Source organism: Heloderma suspectum, chromosome 1 (assembly GCF_057233095.1).
Source record: "Heloderma suspectum isolate Gila_16-S chromosome 1, 16-S_ref, whole genome shotgun sequence".
Lineage (NCBI taxonomy): Eukaryota > Metazoa > Chordata > Lepidosauria > Squamata > Helodermatidae > Heloderma > Heloderma suspectum.
Window position 1 is genome coordinate 81,550,481 of NC_139458.1, and position 17,202 is coordinate 81,567,682.

Here is a 17,202-nt window from a genome sequence, read left to right on the forward strand (position 1 = left end):
TAAATAAGCAGGGCGACAATATGCAGCCTTGTCGTACTCCTTTCCCAGTTTTGAACCAATCAGTTGTTCCATGTCTGGTTCTTACTGTTGCTTCTTGGCCCTCATACAGGTTTCTCAGGAGACAGGTAAGGTGTTCTGGTACTCCCATCTCTTTAAGAATTTGCCACAGTTTGTTGTGATCCACACAGTCAAAGGCTTTAGTGTAGTCAGTGAAGCAGAAATGAATTCTCTTGCTTTCTCCGTGATGCAGCGAATGTTGGCGATTTGATCTCTAGTTCCTCTGCCTCTTCAAAACCCATCTTGTACTTCCGGTAGTTCTCAGATCACATACTGCTGAAGCCTAGCTTGTAGGATTTTGAGCATAACCTTGCTGCCATGTGGAATGAGCGCAATTGTACGGTAGTTTGAACACTCTTTGGCATTGCCCTTCTTTGGACTTGGAATGTAAACTGACCTTTTCCAGTCTTGTGGCCACTGTTGAGTGTTCCAAATTTGTTGGCATATTGAGTGCAGCACTTTAACAGCATCATCTTTTAGGATTTTAAATAGCTCAGCTGGAATACTGTCATCTCCACTAGCTTTGTTGTTCGTAATGCTTCCTAAGGCCCACTTGACTTCACTCTCTAGGATGACTGGCTCAAGTTCAGTGACCACACTATCATGGCTATCAGGGACATTCAGATCTTTCCTGTATAGTTCTTCTGTGTATTCTTGCCACCTCTTCTTAATCTCATCTGCTTCTGTTAGGTCCCTGCCTTCTTTGTCCTTTATCATGCCCGTCTTTGCACAAAACGTTCCCTTGAGATCTCCAATTTTCTTGAAAAGATCTCTAGTTTTTCCCATTCCATTGATTTCCTCGATTTCTTTGCATTGTTCCTTTAAGGAGGCCTTCTTAGCTCTCCTTGCTATTCTCTGGAACTCTGCATTCAGTTGGATATATCTTCCCCTTTCTCCCTTGCTTTTCGCTTCCCTTCTTTCCTCAGCTACTTGTAGAGCCTCATCAGACAGCCACTTTGCTTTCTTGCATTTCTTTGGATGGATTGAGCTGCTGCCTCCTGAACAATGTTACAGACCTCCGTCCATAGTTCCTCAGGCACTCTGTCTATTAGGTCTAATCCCTGAAATCTATTCCTCACCTCCACTGTATATTCATAAGGGATATGATTTAGGTCATACCTGAATGGTTTAGTGGTTTTCCCTATGTTCTTCAATTTAAGCTGAAATTTTGCAAGAAGCAGCTCATGATCTGAGCCACAGTCAGCTCTAGGTCTTGTTTTTACTGACTGTATACAGCTTCTCCATCTTTGGCTGCAAAGGGCATAATCAATCTGATTTTGATATTGACCATCTGGTGATGTCCATGTGTAGAGTCGCCTCTTGTGCTGTTGGAAAACAGTGTGTGCCATGATCAGCGTGTTCTCTTGGCAAAACTCTATTAGCCTTTGTCCTGCTTCATTTTGTACACCAAGGCCATGCTTGCCTGTTATCCCGGTGATTTCTTGACTTCCTACTTTAGCATTCCAATCCCCTGTGATGAAAAGGGCATATTTTTTTGGTGTTAGTTCTAGAAGGTGTTGTAGGTCTTCATAGAACTGATCAACCTCAGCTTCTTCGGCATCAGTGGTTGGGGCATAGACCTGAATTACTGTGATGTTGAATGGTTTGCCTTGGATTCGTACTGAGCTCATTCTATCGTTTTTGAGATTGTACCCCAGTACTACTTTTCCCACCCTTTGGTTGACTATGAGTGCTACTCCATTTCTTCTAAGGGATTCTTGCCCACAGTAGTAGATATGATGGTCACCTGAATTAAATTTCCCCATGCTTGTCCATTTTAGTTCGCTGATTCTCAAGATGTCGATGTTCAATCTTGCCATCTCATGTTTGACCACCTCCAGCTTACCTTGATTCATTGACCTTACATTCCAGGTTCCTAAACAATATTGTTCTTTACAGCATCGGATTTTATTTTCACCACCAGACACATCCACAGCTGAGTGTCCTTTCGGCTTTGGCTCAGCCACTTCACTCTTTCTGGCGCTACTTGGAAATACCCTCTGCTCTTCCCCCATAGTATGTTGGACACCTTCCGACCTGAGGGGCTCATCTTCCGGCGTCATATCTTTTAGCCTTGTGATACGTTCCATGGGGTTTTCTTGGCAAGAATACTGGAGTGGGTTGCCATTTCCTTCTCCAGTGGACCACATTTTGTCAGAACTCTCCGCCATGACCTGTCCGTCTTGGGTGGCCCTGCACGGCATAGTTTATGGCTTCACTGAGTTATGCAAGCCCCTTCTCCACAACAAGGCAGTGATCCATGAAGGGGGCCTTTTAGGCTTGGGGTATAGAAAATAAGACCCCCACAAATACGCCTTATTGTCTAGGCTTGAGACCATTAGATGACAGCACAAAGACCTTTCCAAAAATTATTGGGCTTTAATAAATTTCTAATGGCATGGATAGTCACTGCAAACTCTTAGCTCCGTGCTCTTGCTGTTGAGTTATGGTGCACAAGTGGTATTCAGAGGACCTTCATGGTCTGTTTTCCTGTTTGCAGTAGGATAGGGTAGGAGGCAATTAAAATATATCTAGGTCCCATGCAGGTTTAGGTCCTACACAAAGAAACTATGTCTTAAGGTACCAGCACACAATGTTCTTGGTGACTTTCCCCGTTGGGAGGCAAGCTATTACATTTTTCCAACAGCTACAGCATTTGAACAATTTTCTAGGACAGGAGTGGGGGGCCTCAGGCCTGGGGGCCCAATCTGCTCCTCCAGGGTTTCTTAGATGGCCCTGCCCCCTTTCCCCCAGCCACCAATCGTTTGGTGGTTTCCTGCCTTTTGTACCGTTTTTTCCCTGTTTTAAAGGCTGAAATGCCTCTCCTAAGGCTTAGTTACTGGCAGGAAGAGCTGTAAGCTGAAATAGGCTGGTATATTTTGCTTTGCCCCCACCTACTCCAAGAGTTTCTTTGAAATTTGACATGGCCCTCAAGCTAAAAGAGGTTCCCCACCCCGGTGCTGGAAATACCATTGTGGAGCATCTTGGAGCCTAAATTTATTTATAATATCCTGCCTTGTTTTACTGAGACATCCCAAGGTGGCTAACCAAATATGATCTTTAAAAATAATCAAACAGCAAATCAGAACAACTAAATGCAGCCAAAATCCCCAACCAAGCTCATAACAGCAGGGTCATTAAAACCCGCAGAAGTCCAGAAGAATAAGGATCCAGAGAAATAACCAAGAGCAGATTTAAATCCAGCATCAGATACAAGATCAGTTCATCCCACATGCCTTTTGAAATGGCCAGGATTTAGTCTGCCATCTGAGACTATATGACATCTGGGCCTGTCGGGTTTCCCTGGCAATTTGTTCCGTAATGTTGGCATTTACAACATTGCTCTTCATGGCAGTTATTGGATCTGTGCTGATAAGTAAAGGCGCAAAATTCTTACCAGATTGTGTCGGTAAGAAGCACTTTCCACAGCGGCTGCAATCCCACCCCTTCCAGGTTCATTGAGTTTAGGGTAGCCTAGGGCTATTAACTTCTGTCTAGGGAGGCCACATTCCAGTAGTGGACTCTCCCAGGAACTGCCAGTCAACACTGTCTCATTCTTGCCTGGATTCTATTTCACTTGGCATGCCCACAACCAAATCCTGTGTATATACAAAATGCAGGTTAAGTTTGGAAAGCTGGAGAAGGTATTTAAGACTGTGGTAAACTCATAGCATCTCAGACCTCAATCCCTTCCATCAGCTTGTATACAGCAGGCAAATCAATGATGGAACCTACATATAGCAAAGCTTCCAAAATGATGAAAACTGGTTATTCCTCCTTTCTCATGGACTCAAATCAGTCCTGAAATAGCAAGATAAACAAATGTCAAGATCTGTTCCTTGAAAATCTTTGTGCCCCTTGAGTCTGCAGTAATTGATCCTAATGAATTTGGTGTTTTAACGGCTCACAGTGTTTGTTATGGTCCTGGTTTTTCTTGGAATCCTTATTCTGTTTCTTCCAGCTGGGAGCCAAAAAGGGTCTCGGAGCCCAAAAAGTGAGCAGCCAGAGTTTCACTGAAATTGAGCGGCAGGCCCATGTGGCTGAAAAGCTGAGGGAGCAGCAGGCTGCAGAGTACAGGAAGCAAGCAGAGGAGTCCGTGTGAGTGAGACATATGTGTGGCAACCTCAAATTAGCAGATGGATAGGTTTACTCACAAAGTTGTTTAGACAGACTTCCCCTCAGCTTGGCATAGTGAGATACTAGCATGTAATGAAGCAGCACCAAAGATGTGTTGCCCTGCCCAGGCCTAAGCACTTGTGAATGAGTCAGTGGCCAGTTCTTGCCACCAAATATGTCATGACAATTCCCTGCTTCTCACTTTCCTCAGTTCTGTCCCTTATATTCAGAATTAAGAGATACCGGTTTAGTTTGGATGGGGAAGGTCTACTTGGCTGCTGGTTGATACTGCTGTTCCTCTCAGAGTGGCCTCAATGAGACTGGCCTACCAAGAGCTGCAGATTGATCGGAAGAAGGAGGAGAAGAAACTTCAGAATCTGGAAGGGAAGAAGCGTGAACAGGCGGAGAGACTGGGCATGGGCTTGGTGTCCAGAAGGTACTTGCTATGTTTGAAGAACAAGAGGAGGATGCTGGTGGGTGGGCTTTGTGCAACGCCAGCCCCACGGTCTCTTGGCAGTTGTGCTGCCACTGTCTTGCTAGGCATGCATATTGTGGTTCAGGAAACCTAGCTGTAGCGAGCTGAGTCCTGAAGTCTACTCTGTTTGGAGTGGCCTGTGGATCCTGAGCCTCATTGAGAGAACATGATCTACGCCTTTGCCCCATTCAGAAGACTGTTCTCCTCCTGCAGATCTTTAGCCCTGTTGTGGCATCTGTCTCACTGCAGCTTACCACCTCTATAAGGAGCTTGAACTGAAGCTCCTCTTGGCATCCTGGCACCCTCCAGATGTATTGGATTACAACTCTCAGCACCCTCTAGCCAGGCTGGGGGATACATCTGGAGGGCACCAAGTTGGGGAAGACTGTTGTGAATGCACCTGGTCTTACCAGATTCTGCATCTTTGGAATACACTACACTGTGTTCTGGCTCCTTTGTTCTTTATTTAAGTGCCTAAAAAAGACACTGTGTGGCATAAGATTAACAATGACAAAACCCCACCTGCAGGCTTACAACTGAAATGGCACCTCTGCATTTGCCATGTGCTCTACAAGCTGGCTAGTTCAACAACCCCATTGTCATGGTCAGATCATTTCCTTGTGAAGTTTGGTTTGGTGGTAGCAGATCCTCCCTGCGGGGGTGGGGGACCGATTAAGATGGTTCACCCCTGGAGACCTATAGAACCTGAATTCTGTGGAGGATTTTCCACCTGATAGGGCTGGCGATTTGGTCAAGGCCTCGGTTTCACTATGGAATGGTGAGATGGGAAGGGCCATCGATACAGTTGCTCCCAAGCGCCCCCTCCGGTGCTGTAGCGCCCATAACTCACCTTGGTTTACCGAAGATCTATGGGCAATGAAACGGGCCGCACGACTGCTAGAGTGCAGGTGCCACAGGTCTTGAAGCAAGTACGACTGACGATTAGCAAAGACTCTTCTTTGTGCCTATTATGCCCCAGTAAGGATGGCAAAACAAATCTTAGTACAGCTCTATCATCTCATCCTCGAAATGTTGCCCAGCAGAATTGTTCTGTTGCAGAACCCAGAGTCAGAGAGACCACGGAGTGAAGGAAAAAGAGATTCTTTATTTAACGCGCGGGCTTAAGGCTGGAATCGTTTCCAAAGAGCCAGAAGCCCCGATTTACATTAGCACATTGGTTTTATAGACATTGTGACACATATGAAACGGCTCCTCCTCCCCCTCCCGCGTGGGGTTGCAGTCCTCAACATTTCTTCTCTTAGCACTATTGTTTATAATACAAGAACTGGGTTATAGGGTAGCCATGATAAGGAGAGAACAGAAGAGAACAGCAGAGAACAAGATATACAATTGTATGACCTTTGACAAGATAAGGAATTCCTGTGTCTCACCAGCTTACAACAATATATTCAAGGGAGAAAGAGCTCAGCAAGAACATGAAGCATGAGACTGCATGAAGCTACTTAGTCTGACCCCTGATATGGCTGCTACATTCCCCCCTTAAATGCATGATTTCATTACAATTATAGCATTTCTGATAACCATACAAAGCTTTTTGTGACATACATATTACTTAGCCTCTTGTTGGGCTATTAGAGCGTAGAGGGCAGCAGTTTTACTAGCTGAGACATAAAACAGATTGGTTAAACAGCGCATAAGACAAGGAACGCAGAGACATAACAGAACTTTTATGAACAACACTGGTAGAATTAGGATGAACAATGCTTTTAAGCTAGCTAAGATCTGGAAGCCAAGGGGTTAATTAATTTAGCTAATTGTTTTGTCAGCTACTATATTGTGCAGCTTGTTGACCTGTTCATCTACAGCATTGCCATTATCAGTTAAGTTAAAACAACAGAGCTTTTGGTGTGTCTCACAACTTAAATGATGAAGAAGGAAGAGGTAATCTATACCAGCTCTATTTTCTAGAACTGCACCTCTTAGATCACGCAACTCTTTATTTAACAATGACAATGCTCGTGAGGTGGCATTTATGCTTTTGGCTAAGCTGCAAGCTAACCGGTTGATTTCCAGACCATCAGCCAAGGCTAAACCTGGAACCCCAACCAGTGACATTGTTAAGGCCAATTTTTCTGAGTCAAAATATAACTGCACATTACTATTACAATTTTTAGTTAGTTGGAGTGCTCGAGGCTGCCGTCGACGGATTTTCTCAGGCTACAGGGGAAGAATTGGCACCAGTTCAATTGGCGGCTGAGGCAACATGGGTGGTTATTAGACAAGTTGGCAGGAATGAATGACCAAGTGCGGGAACTACATGTCTAAAAACCATCCATGAGGCAAAAGTATGTGGACATCATTAAAAGATATGTTTTGAATTTTATTACAGTGGAAGGGGGCCAGGGATAGCTTTATATTTTCTGGAAAAAATTTTGACAATTAAGCATTCGTGCACACGTAGCATTTGTTTCAGCAATGATGGGGGTGCGTAGAGTGAACTCTGTAGGGGGTAGGATCTTTGCAACCACGCCCCAATTAGCATTTTGGGAATAAGTTAAACTTACACCATACACTCTTAACATGGTATCTTTTTGAATTTTCCCAGGATGTCTACAGGCAAGAGCTAATAAGCCTGTTTGCAGGTATACCTCTTGGCAAACAAAAATGTTTTACTCTCATAATGTTAGCCAGGTGAAGCCAGTAATTATCAGCAAATAACTGGGACAAACTTTTCCTTTCAGGGGCTGGCCCCCCTTTTTGCACCTTATTAAGGAGACACAATGCAACACTACTAACACTACAACACGCATGTTTGATCTTCTTTGGGATCTGACCGTACGCTGGGCAGCTGTTCACCTGGCAAGCTGCAGTAGGGTCTAGTCCCCTTCTTCAATTCTCCAGTTGCAGGTCTGACCATACGCAGGGGGACAGTCTCCCGGTGTGTCTACAGTAAGGTCTAGCCTGAGTCTTCTTACTGCTTTTTCAGAATGATTTTTAAAGGATTTTCAGGATTTCTGTTTATAGTCTACTTTCCCCCTCTCGCTCTCTTGACTCGTGTCCAGTGTATCCAGGGTTTAATTCTAGCTGCTTTCATAGCTGCGGGGGTGGAAAGTATGACAGTTTTCAGTCCTCTCCATCTGGGAGTCAAAGGGTTATTTTTCCCTCTTTAACTCATACTTTAACTCTTGGTTGGAAAGGATGAGCTTCTGTGATGGGAATGGCTTATTTTTTTAAGACAAAGCGACGCTGGGCTTGAAGAACTTTGCTCAGTGTTTGAACTTCTTGTTTAAGGCTAACGTTTGCTTGCTTTTGATGCTACTCCAGTGTTAATTATGAAGTCAATGTCACGGCCCCTCACAGTCAATGTCACAGCCCCTCTCAAGCTGTCTCCCTCTTCGCCCATTCTGTCCCCTTTGGTTTTCTCCTTTGTGTATTTGATTTATTTTATTTGGGCATTCATGCCACTAATGTCCATTTTGTCCACACTGGGCACACTGGTTCTTTTTTAAGAATCTTCTGCCTCTGCCGGGCAGAGTGGTCTCTCTGACTCTTCTTCTTTTCTTCTTTCAACCATGTCTTCTTGGGCCTCTGGGTTGAGGGAGGTATACTGGCGATAGGCATTTGAAAGACGCTCTAAGTACACTCTGGGGCCTCGGTGGCACCTTGCAGCACTTTAGACACTTTGGTCATATTAATTGACTTCTTTATACCTGCCTTTACGGCTTTTAACAGCAGGGTTTGATACTGGGTGAGGCGCTCTAGCCCCACTTGTGTTTTGGGATTCCAGTGGGGGGGGGGGTTACTTACAAGGAGACTTTATTGAGTAACTTACAGCACACAGGCGTACTTAATGGTTGGATCATACAGCTTCTTTGAACCACGAGCTATTGGGCTAAATGGGTTTTATACCATACATGTTACCCATGAGGCAGCACAACACTAGCAAGCATTTTCAGCATAGGCTAGAAGTGTTTGGTTTTCAGGCACAGCTTCCTGTAAACAACTTCGCTTCCCAAAGTGCTTGATAACACTTTTATTTATTAGTACGGGAAGACAAATTTTTTCTCTTTCTTTTGCTTTTTTTTTCTTTGCTGATCTGCCTGTATTGCAGATCATGTTTCAAACTTTTTATATAAAACTTTCTGCTCCATGCACCAGCCTTATCTCTTTATTTGTCTTTTTTAAGTTCAACTCACTTACTTAAACCTTTCTGCCTTACACTAGTCCCAATGACACACATTTGGGATAGGCTCTTCTTCTCCTTCTAGTTAGATTTTCTTTATCTTAAAGAACTATTACATTATTGTGGCTACTTTACCCCAGGTAATAAGCTCCAGGCACAATCAGCTGCTTTTAATTTACCCTGGGGGCAACTATGGCCACGCTTCTTTTTTACAAATGTTTTTTCTTTGCCTCTTGCCTTTTCTTTCTTTTTTTTCTTCTCTCTTCTCTATCTGTCTGCTACTTTCTCTATTCCTTTTTTTTTACTTGCTTTTGTCTTTCTTTCCTTGTCATCCATTGGGAACCACACTTAGTGTCATTTGGAGTTGCAACTAACACTAATCTGCAAATATCACATATATTTTATGATATCTAAGAAATCATAAAATATACACAACAAACTTTTTCTGCAATTTAACACAATGAATGGAAAACACCTTTTGCATGGTAAGGCATGATGGAGCAGATCCAGCAATCATACTGGTCTTCTGGCTGAAAGCTCAGGGCTCATTAAAATCAAGGGACGGGCATACCCACACACGCAGAGTTCTAGGTCACCATTTTTTCATTGGCAAGTCTATGCTGCATGAGTTCTGGCAAAAGGAAATCTAAAAGTTATAGGTCAAACTCAGCCTGCTGTACACTGAGCTGACTACAAACATAGACACACGGTCCACAGCGATGAGAGTTCAAGTTTATCAAAACTTCACAGCACTGTCCATGGCAAGTCTTTGACAATTTAAAATTTTAGTCCATGTGCAGAGTGTCTCTAAAAAGCCCAGACATTGATGGAGGCAAACAGTGAAGGCTCTGGGCAATGAAGATGCGATGTTTCCAGCAAAGGCTCTCTACTTTTGCATCAGTTTAAAAAGGGAAAGTGTGGCCCTACACCCCTTCTGACAGACAAGGGCCTTTAACTTTTTAGCAAGGCCTCTGTCTAAACAGAGCGGCACAGCTCAGCTCTCTAGCCATGACACTTTAACTTGGGCAACTCCTCTGTAAATTTTATTCTACTTCTGTCAGGTTCTCACAGACATTTTAAAAACTTACTCTTTTTTTTTTCTCTTCTAACCTGGTACCCGAAAGCACTGAAACACTGAGTGCCGAAACTCAGGACGCTGGGGGGTGATGGGCATCGCCTTATACTTGCATTTTTCAGGCAGCCATTAATCTTCGGGGAGGCGGTGGGGTGATTTGCAGGACTTCAAAGGCAAGCTTCTCAGTTTGTTTGTATTTGTAAATCCCAAGCTTAAAACAGGACACGATGAGGTATAGGGCATCCAAATTCTTGCTTTGGCACGGGCAACAAATAACTCGGGTTAGCTTTCTTCGCTGGGGTCTCAAACAGGAAAACAGTCTTAATTTAAAGTTGTAACATCACTGACACCGTCAGCCAGCCAGCTACACAGATCTCATTGTTTTTTAAGATAGTTGCTCCAATATCTTCTTTTCTTAATCAGGTTGGGTCTCCCAGCTTACACAGTTTATTGCAGCTTCCAGGAGCATGGCAGTAGCGTGATTTTGGCTTGGCCAGGAACATGCTGTCTGGTTTCTCGGTCTCTTCAGCACACACACTTAGGCAGTGTAACACTGGACACTCGAATCAGTGAGATTTCTTCATTGCAGGGAATCCCACGGCAAAAGCTTAATGGTTACGCTCTTCAGAAATCATATAGCTGATGGTCAGTAGCTACAGGCTCTATGCAATTCTAACACAGTTCAAAGCTAAACACGGTTACCTTGGCAGAGATCTTCAACATGGTCTTTCTGCTTCATTCTGCTTTGGGACAGTCTTATGGCACACTTTTCACTCGAAGAGGGGTCTAGCCTGTGCTCTGGGGGCTGATTCTTCACCTTTATTTTTTATTTTGCCTTCATCTTCTGGGTCTTCATTTTCAGTTTCCATTTCTTAGGGATTTCATCTCAATTAGGCGAGGTGATGATGTTGCACAACTCAGAACGTTGTGGGCAATTTTCCTGCCCCCCCCCCTCTCGGCGCGCTAGGCTAACAGCTACTTCTTCGGCCTTACACTCTCACGCTCCCACGCTTTGTTAAAAGCCAGACTGTCCTGCAACGTTTTTCTAATAAACAGCCTCAGATTTTGTTTTTTTTTTCCTCTCAGCTCGACCTTGAGCTTTTTGCTGTTTTCTCTCTCTATTCTGAATCTTTTTTAAAAAACCTTTTTCCTTCTTTGTTTGACATACATCTCAAGGGGGTGCAAGGTTTGCTTCCCCCACCACCCATAGCCTCCCTCCTAAATTGAAGACAGACACAATTAGGGAATGGGGATTGGTCAGTGAGTAAGGGGTCTCACTGGCCGACACAAGAGGATTTTTCACACCACGCACTTTGCTACTGGCCTGGGCACCCGGACGGTCAACGGTATGCTTCAGAAACCGCAGTAGCCACTCACACAATCATCAATCTCTCCACTACATCCATATGTCCCTGCCCCCCACTTTTCCCACTTTTTACCAGAGCGGAAAATGGCTTCCCCAGCTTCTTCAGCTTCCTACTGAGTACTGGCGTGCTGGGTACTGGCGCCCACTCGGGGGTGTGATCAGGCCCCCCTTCTACCCGCAAGGAGTAGGTTCTTTTGTATACGTATACCACCAACACTGACTTTCTTCATAAGGTGGGGCCCTCTTTTTTTCTGCCCAGTGGCCTTTCTCCCTAAAGGCGGGGCCCTCTTTTTCCCATATACTTGCCTTTCTCCTGAAGGCTTCCAATGTGGGTTTCAACTCAATTGCAGCTGCGATACTGGCAGGGCTCAAGTTCCTTCCTCCGCTTCCCAAGGTTCTCTTGCCGCTCGCTGCCGTTTGGGCGATCCCGGCGCAGGCTTTCTCCCATTCACTCGACAAAAAGGTCGGTGGCGCCAAGAAAGGGAGGCATGCGCCAAGCTCGTCTTCCCAGTGCGGCGATCAAGAGCAGGCAACTGTCACCTGTCTGGCTCAGAGCCTGCCACATCCGAGTCACGGCACCATTTATGTTGCAGAACCCAGAGTCAGAGAGACCACGGAGTGAAGGAAAAAGAGATTCTTCTTTATTTAACGCGCGGGCTTAAGGCTGGAATCGTTTCCAAAGAGCCAGAAGCCCCAATTGACATTAGCACATTGGTTTTATAGACATTGTGACACATATGAAACGGCTCCTCCTCCCCCTCCCGCATGGGGTTGCAGTCCTCAACATTTCTTCTCTTAGCACTATTGTTTATAATACAAGAACTGGGTTATAGGGTAGCCATGATAAGGACAGAACAGAAGAGAACAGCAGAGAACAAGATATACAATTGTATGACCTTTGACAAGATAAGGAATTCCTGTGTCTCGTCAGCTTACAACAATATATTCAAGGGAGAAAGAGCTCAGCAAGAACATGAAGCATGAGACTGCATGAGGCTACTTAGTCTGACCCCCGATATGGCTGCTACAGTTCCGAGTGGTGAAGAGCCTGTTGAGATCTTGCTCGGGTTCAGAGAAATTGGGATTGGAACCTTCGGTTATTTGCTGTAATAAATTTGCTAGGCACTTTGAGAAAGTCTCTCGTATTTGCTCAGAACTTGATGCCACAGTTATCGTAGAGGCTGGGGAGGTGTCCAGTGTTCTGTCTGGTTGTGTTTCCTGGGATCAGTTTCAGTTGTTGCAGCCTGATGATGTGGACAAGACGCTTGAATCAGTCCGGCCCACCACATGTAAGCTTGACCCTTGCCCATCTTGGCTTATACGATCTAGCAGGGGTGGATTGGCTGGGTGGGTCCAGGGGGTGGTAAATGCTTCCTTCTGTCAGGAGGTGGTGCTTGCCACCTTGAAAGAGGCTGTAGTGCACCCTCTCCTGAAGAGGCCCTCCCTGGACCCAGAGGTGAGAACAATCGCCCCATTGCTAATACCCCCTTTTGGGGCAAGGTGCTTGAGCGTGGGGTGGCTGGACAGCTTCAGACGTTCCTGGAGGAAACTGATTATCTGGACTCATTTCAGTCTGCTTTCAGGCCAGGGTATGGCACTGAAATGGCCTTGGTTGCTCTGACAGACAACCTACTCCGGGTGAAAGACAGGGGCAGTGCTACCATGTTGATCTTCCTGGATCTCTCAGTGGCTTTTGACACCATTGATCATGATGTCTTACTGGATCGGCTCTGTGGGATGGGGGTTGGGGGCACTGTGCTACAGTGGTTCCCCTCCTACCTGCAGGGCCGATTCCAGAGAGTGGTACTGGGGGATTCCTGTTCTACCCCATGGCTATTAAGCTGTGGGGTGCCACAGAGTTCTATCCCCCATGCTGTTCAACATCTATATGGTGTATAGAAAGCCAGTGTGGTGTAGTGGTGAGAGTGCTGGACTGGGAGCCGGGAGATCGGGGTTTGAGTCCCCACTTAGCCATAGAAACTCACTGGGTGACTTTGGGCCAGTCACAGACTCTCAACTCAACCTACCTCACAGGGTTGCTGTTGTGAGGATGAAATGGAGAGGAGGAGGATAATGTAAGCCACCTTGGGTTCCTTGCAAGAGGGAAAAAAGGCAGGGTATACATGCAATAAATAAATAAAGCCATTGGGTAAGGTCCTTAGGAGTTTGGGGGTGGGGTGACACCAGTACACTGATGACACTCTGCTCTATTTCTCCTTGTCTTGGGGGTTGGCTGAGGCGGTGAAGGTGCTGGACCTGTGCCTGGAGGCTGTAATGGGCTGGATGAGGGCCAATAAACTGAAGCTGAATCCTGACAAGACGGAAGCTCTGGTGGTTCCTGAGTCTGGGAATTGGGTTAGCGACCTGTCCTTGACGGGGTTGCACTCCCCCTGAAGGAGCAGGTGCGTAGCTTGGGAGTACTAGACCCATCCCTGTCATTAGAGCTCCAGGTGGACTCCGTGGCCCGGAGTACTTGGGGCCAGCTTCAGCTGATCCGCCACCTACAGCTTTTCCTGGACAGGGATAACCTAGCCATAGTAGTACACGCACTGGTAACTTCCCGATTAGACTACTGCAGTGTACTTTACATGGGGCTGCTCTTGAAGATGACTCGGAAGTTGCAGCTAGACTGCTGACTGGAACATCTTATAAAAATCATGTAACACCAGTTTTAAAGGGATTGCACTGGCTGCAAATATGCTTCCGGTCGGAATTCAAGGTTTTGGTGATGACATTTAAAGCCCTAAATGGCTTGGGACCTCGATCTTTGAGGGAGCGCCTCTCTGCATATGTGCCTGCTCAAGGACTGAGATCTGTTGGAGGGGCCCTCCTTTGCATCCCACCAGTGCGAGACATACACAGTGGTGGGACGTGGGAGAGGGCCTTCTCTTCCGTGGCACCCTGGTTGTGGAATGCCCTCCCCTTGGAGGCCTGATTGGCACAGACGCTGGTCTCATTTCAGCTCCAAGTCAAAATATGGCTTTTTACCAAAGCCTTTAAGGGCTAAATGCATTCCCTAAAGTAGCGCACTGTTTTAACTGTTTTATTGTTTTAGATTTTAATTGGTATTCGCTTGTCCATGGTTTAATATGTTTTTAGCTGTTTAAATTATTTATTTTATACTGTTTAAATTGATTTTATCTGTACGCTGCCCTGAGATCTTAATGATATAGGATGGGATAGAAATGTTTTAAATTTGAGGGCAATGATGTAGCACCCTTACTGAAGCCAAGCAGGTCTGGTTAGTGCCATGATAGGAGACTGCTGGGGAACCTTTTGTATGCTGCTTTGAGTTCCTTAAAGGAAAGTGAGCTATAAAGAGAATCTAGGCCCTCTTTTCATAGCAAGGTAGTTCTAGTGTTGGGTATGTGGAGCTCTGCCAGGGCTTTAACTTGGTGCTTCTTCCTACTAGTTCCATCTCGCATTCTGTCCTCTCTGAGATGCAAGTGATAGAACAAGAAACACCAGTGACTGCGAAGTCCTCTCGGTCCCAGCTGGATCTATTTGAAGATACTGGAAGTTTCACATCTGGACCACCCAAGTAAGATTGAGCTTTGCAGCGACTCTTCAGTCTTGTCTGATGTTTCTTTATGTAGCCTGGATAGATTCTCCTCTCTCTCATATTCCCTAGGTACAAAGATAATCCTTTCTCACTAGGAGATGCTTTTGGCTCACAGTGGGAAACTGACAACAATTCCTGGGGGATCGATAAAGGAGAAGAGGAGACAGATATCACTATCTCCAGTATCCGGCCCATTGGTGACAGGTAGAGTCAGTGGAGTGCAGTCCTTCCCAAACCTAGGAAGTTTCTCGAAGAAAGGACAGTGTTGCTCTTCAGCCAGCAGTTAGGCCTTCCCAAAGTGTTCTGCCTAGAGTGATGTCCAAATAACAAAGTGGGCTAAAATATATTCTTTTTCATTTAAAAAATATATTAAGAATTATCACCATGGATGAGACTTACAGCAATCATTGGACTGAGCCACTGAGAACTTCCAGTGCCTCCAGAGATTGTTCTCTTGCCGACTTGAGAAGGAGAGCTCTGAGTATTTGTTTAAACCAGACATGCTGGCTTGGGATGATGGGAGTCGTAGTCAGGGTGCCAGTTTGGCAAAGCCTGGTTTAAATGAAGAAGGTGGAGTATGACAGGGGTCCCCAACCTTTTTGAACTCGTGGCACATTTGGGAATTTGAGAAACTGCTTTGGGCACCACCACAACATGCCTGATCAGTGGATTGCTGCTTTGGCCTTCACCTGTCACATCTGTGGATCTTAGGCTGTATCTTACTCAGCAAAAAACTTTTATTTCATGTCTTTTAAATAAGGGGTTGTCTAATTCAGCTAATTGCTGGTAGTGCAATACAGCTAATGTTTCCTTTAAATGTATGTTTTGGCAGTGTCCAGTAGCTGCTTCTTTTGGGGTGGCAGGGAGGGGGAGTTTTTACTAGGGATGTCAGAGAATTCCGCCTCGGATCTCGGTGAGGCCAAATGCCAGTGCATTCCGCCCCCCAAAATCCGTGGTGGAATGAAGCCCCCCGCCCCCTCACCCTGCGAAAGGCACGCGAAACGGGACACTTACCTGCTGCCGGTTGCGCTGACTTGCGAATGGTGGCCGCGGCCGCCATTCGCTTCATCACTATAGCTGTGATAGGCTACATAAATACTTACATAGCCTATGATGGCTAACGCAGGGACGCCATTTGCGTCCCTGTGGAAGCTGTGATAGGCTGCGTAAGTATTTACGTAGCTTATCACAGCAAAAAAAAAGGAACGCAAATGGCAGCGGCTACAGCACCCGCCATTTGTGTTCCCTTTTTTTTTTGGCCATGATAGCCTACATAAATATTTACGTAGGCTATTACAGCAAAAGAGAGGGGCGCAAATGGCGTAATTGCCGCCATTTGCGTTCCCTTCTTTTTTGCCGTAACAGGCTACGTAAATATTTACCTAGCCTATCACGGCAAAATACAGGGACACAAGTGGCTATGGCAGCCGCCATTTGCGTCCCTGCAGGCTGCCCAGCAGCCGGATGTCTGGCTGCGGGCAGCCCCGGCTGGCGGCTCTGGAATCTCCGCGGAGTGGAGCTGGCCGGAGAGAATTTCGGCGGGAGGGACGGAGCGCCTCCCCCACCCCCCACTGCGAATGTCACCCTTCGAAAAGGTAAGTGACTTTCGTACATCCCTAGTTTTTACACAGATACATTTTGTACTGGAATAGCCTTTAATATTCACATATGTACATGCACTGTTAAATTATTTACCTGCTTCATAGAAATTAACAAATGGTCAGCATAAGTGGATTCTCTGTGCCCTTTTTACAGCTAAAAGACTGATGTTACAACATTGGAAGGATAAACGCTTTCCTTCTATAATGCTTTCACTATTTGAATGGGTGGCCTATAGGCACCACCTTCAAATTTATTTATTTATTTATTAAATTTATTAAGCGCCCATCTGACTGGTCACCCAGCCACTCTGGGCGATGTACAGCATATAATAAAACAGTTTAAAACAATAAAGTTCTACAATAAAAACATTTTCTAAAATACCCTAACCCACCCCAAATGCCTGCCTGAACAACCACATTTGAATACTTGAATACTTACTTGGATATTTGATCTGCTTTTGTTGAAGCCTATGAATAAGTCCTAGAAAATTGTATGCATTTCATACAAATCCATGTATGTATATTTAAAAAATGGAGAATAATAATAATTTGTGGGTGCCATGTTGGGGACCTCAGGCACCATGTTGGGGACCCCTCCATGGGTGCCTTTGGAAGTGCCCGCAGGTCCCATGTTGGAGACCTCTGAGGTATGGCCTAGCTCAGCCTTCTCCAACCTGGGGTCCTTCAGATGTTTTGGACTTCAACTCCCATCAACCCCAGCCAGCATGGCCAATGGTTAGGAATGCTGGGAGTTATAGTCCAAAACATCTGGAGGGCACCAGTTTGAGGAAGTCTGGCCTAGATCT

General features: G+C 45.5%; 1 protein-coding gene across 4 annotated transcripts in view; it reads left to right on the plus strand.

Annotated features, from left to right (window-relative positions):
• ARFGAP2 (ARF GTPase activating protein 2) overlaps positions 1-17,202 on the plus strand; it is a 29,824-nt gene that overhangs the window by 9,113 nt on the left and 3,509 nt on the right. For 2 of the 4 annotated variants that reach the window (XM_084849789.1, XM_084849799.1), the window contains 4 exons: positions 4,019-4,155; positions 4,478-4,609; positions 14,646-14,774; positions 14,865-14,999. In XM_084849789.1, the coding sequence (XP_084705915.1) occupies positions 4,019-4,155; positions 4,478-4,609; positions 14,646-14,774; positions 14,865-14,999 (533 nt within the window). The remainder of the gene's footprint in view (positions 1-4,018; positions 4,156-4,477; positions 4,610-14,645; positions 14,775-14,864; positions 15,000-17,202) is intronic. The other 2 variants (XM_084849807.1, XM_084849817.1) reach the window with 1 other exon arrangement.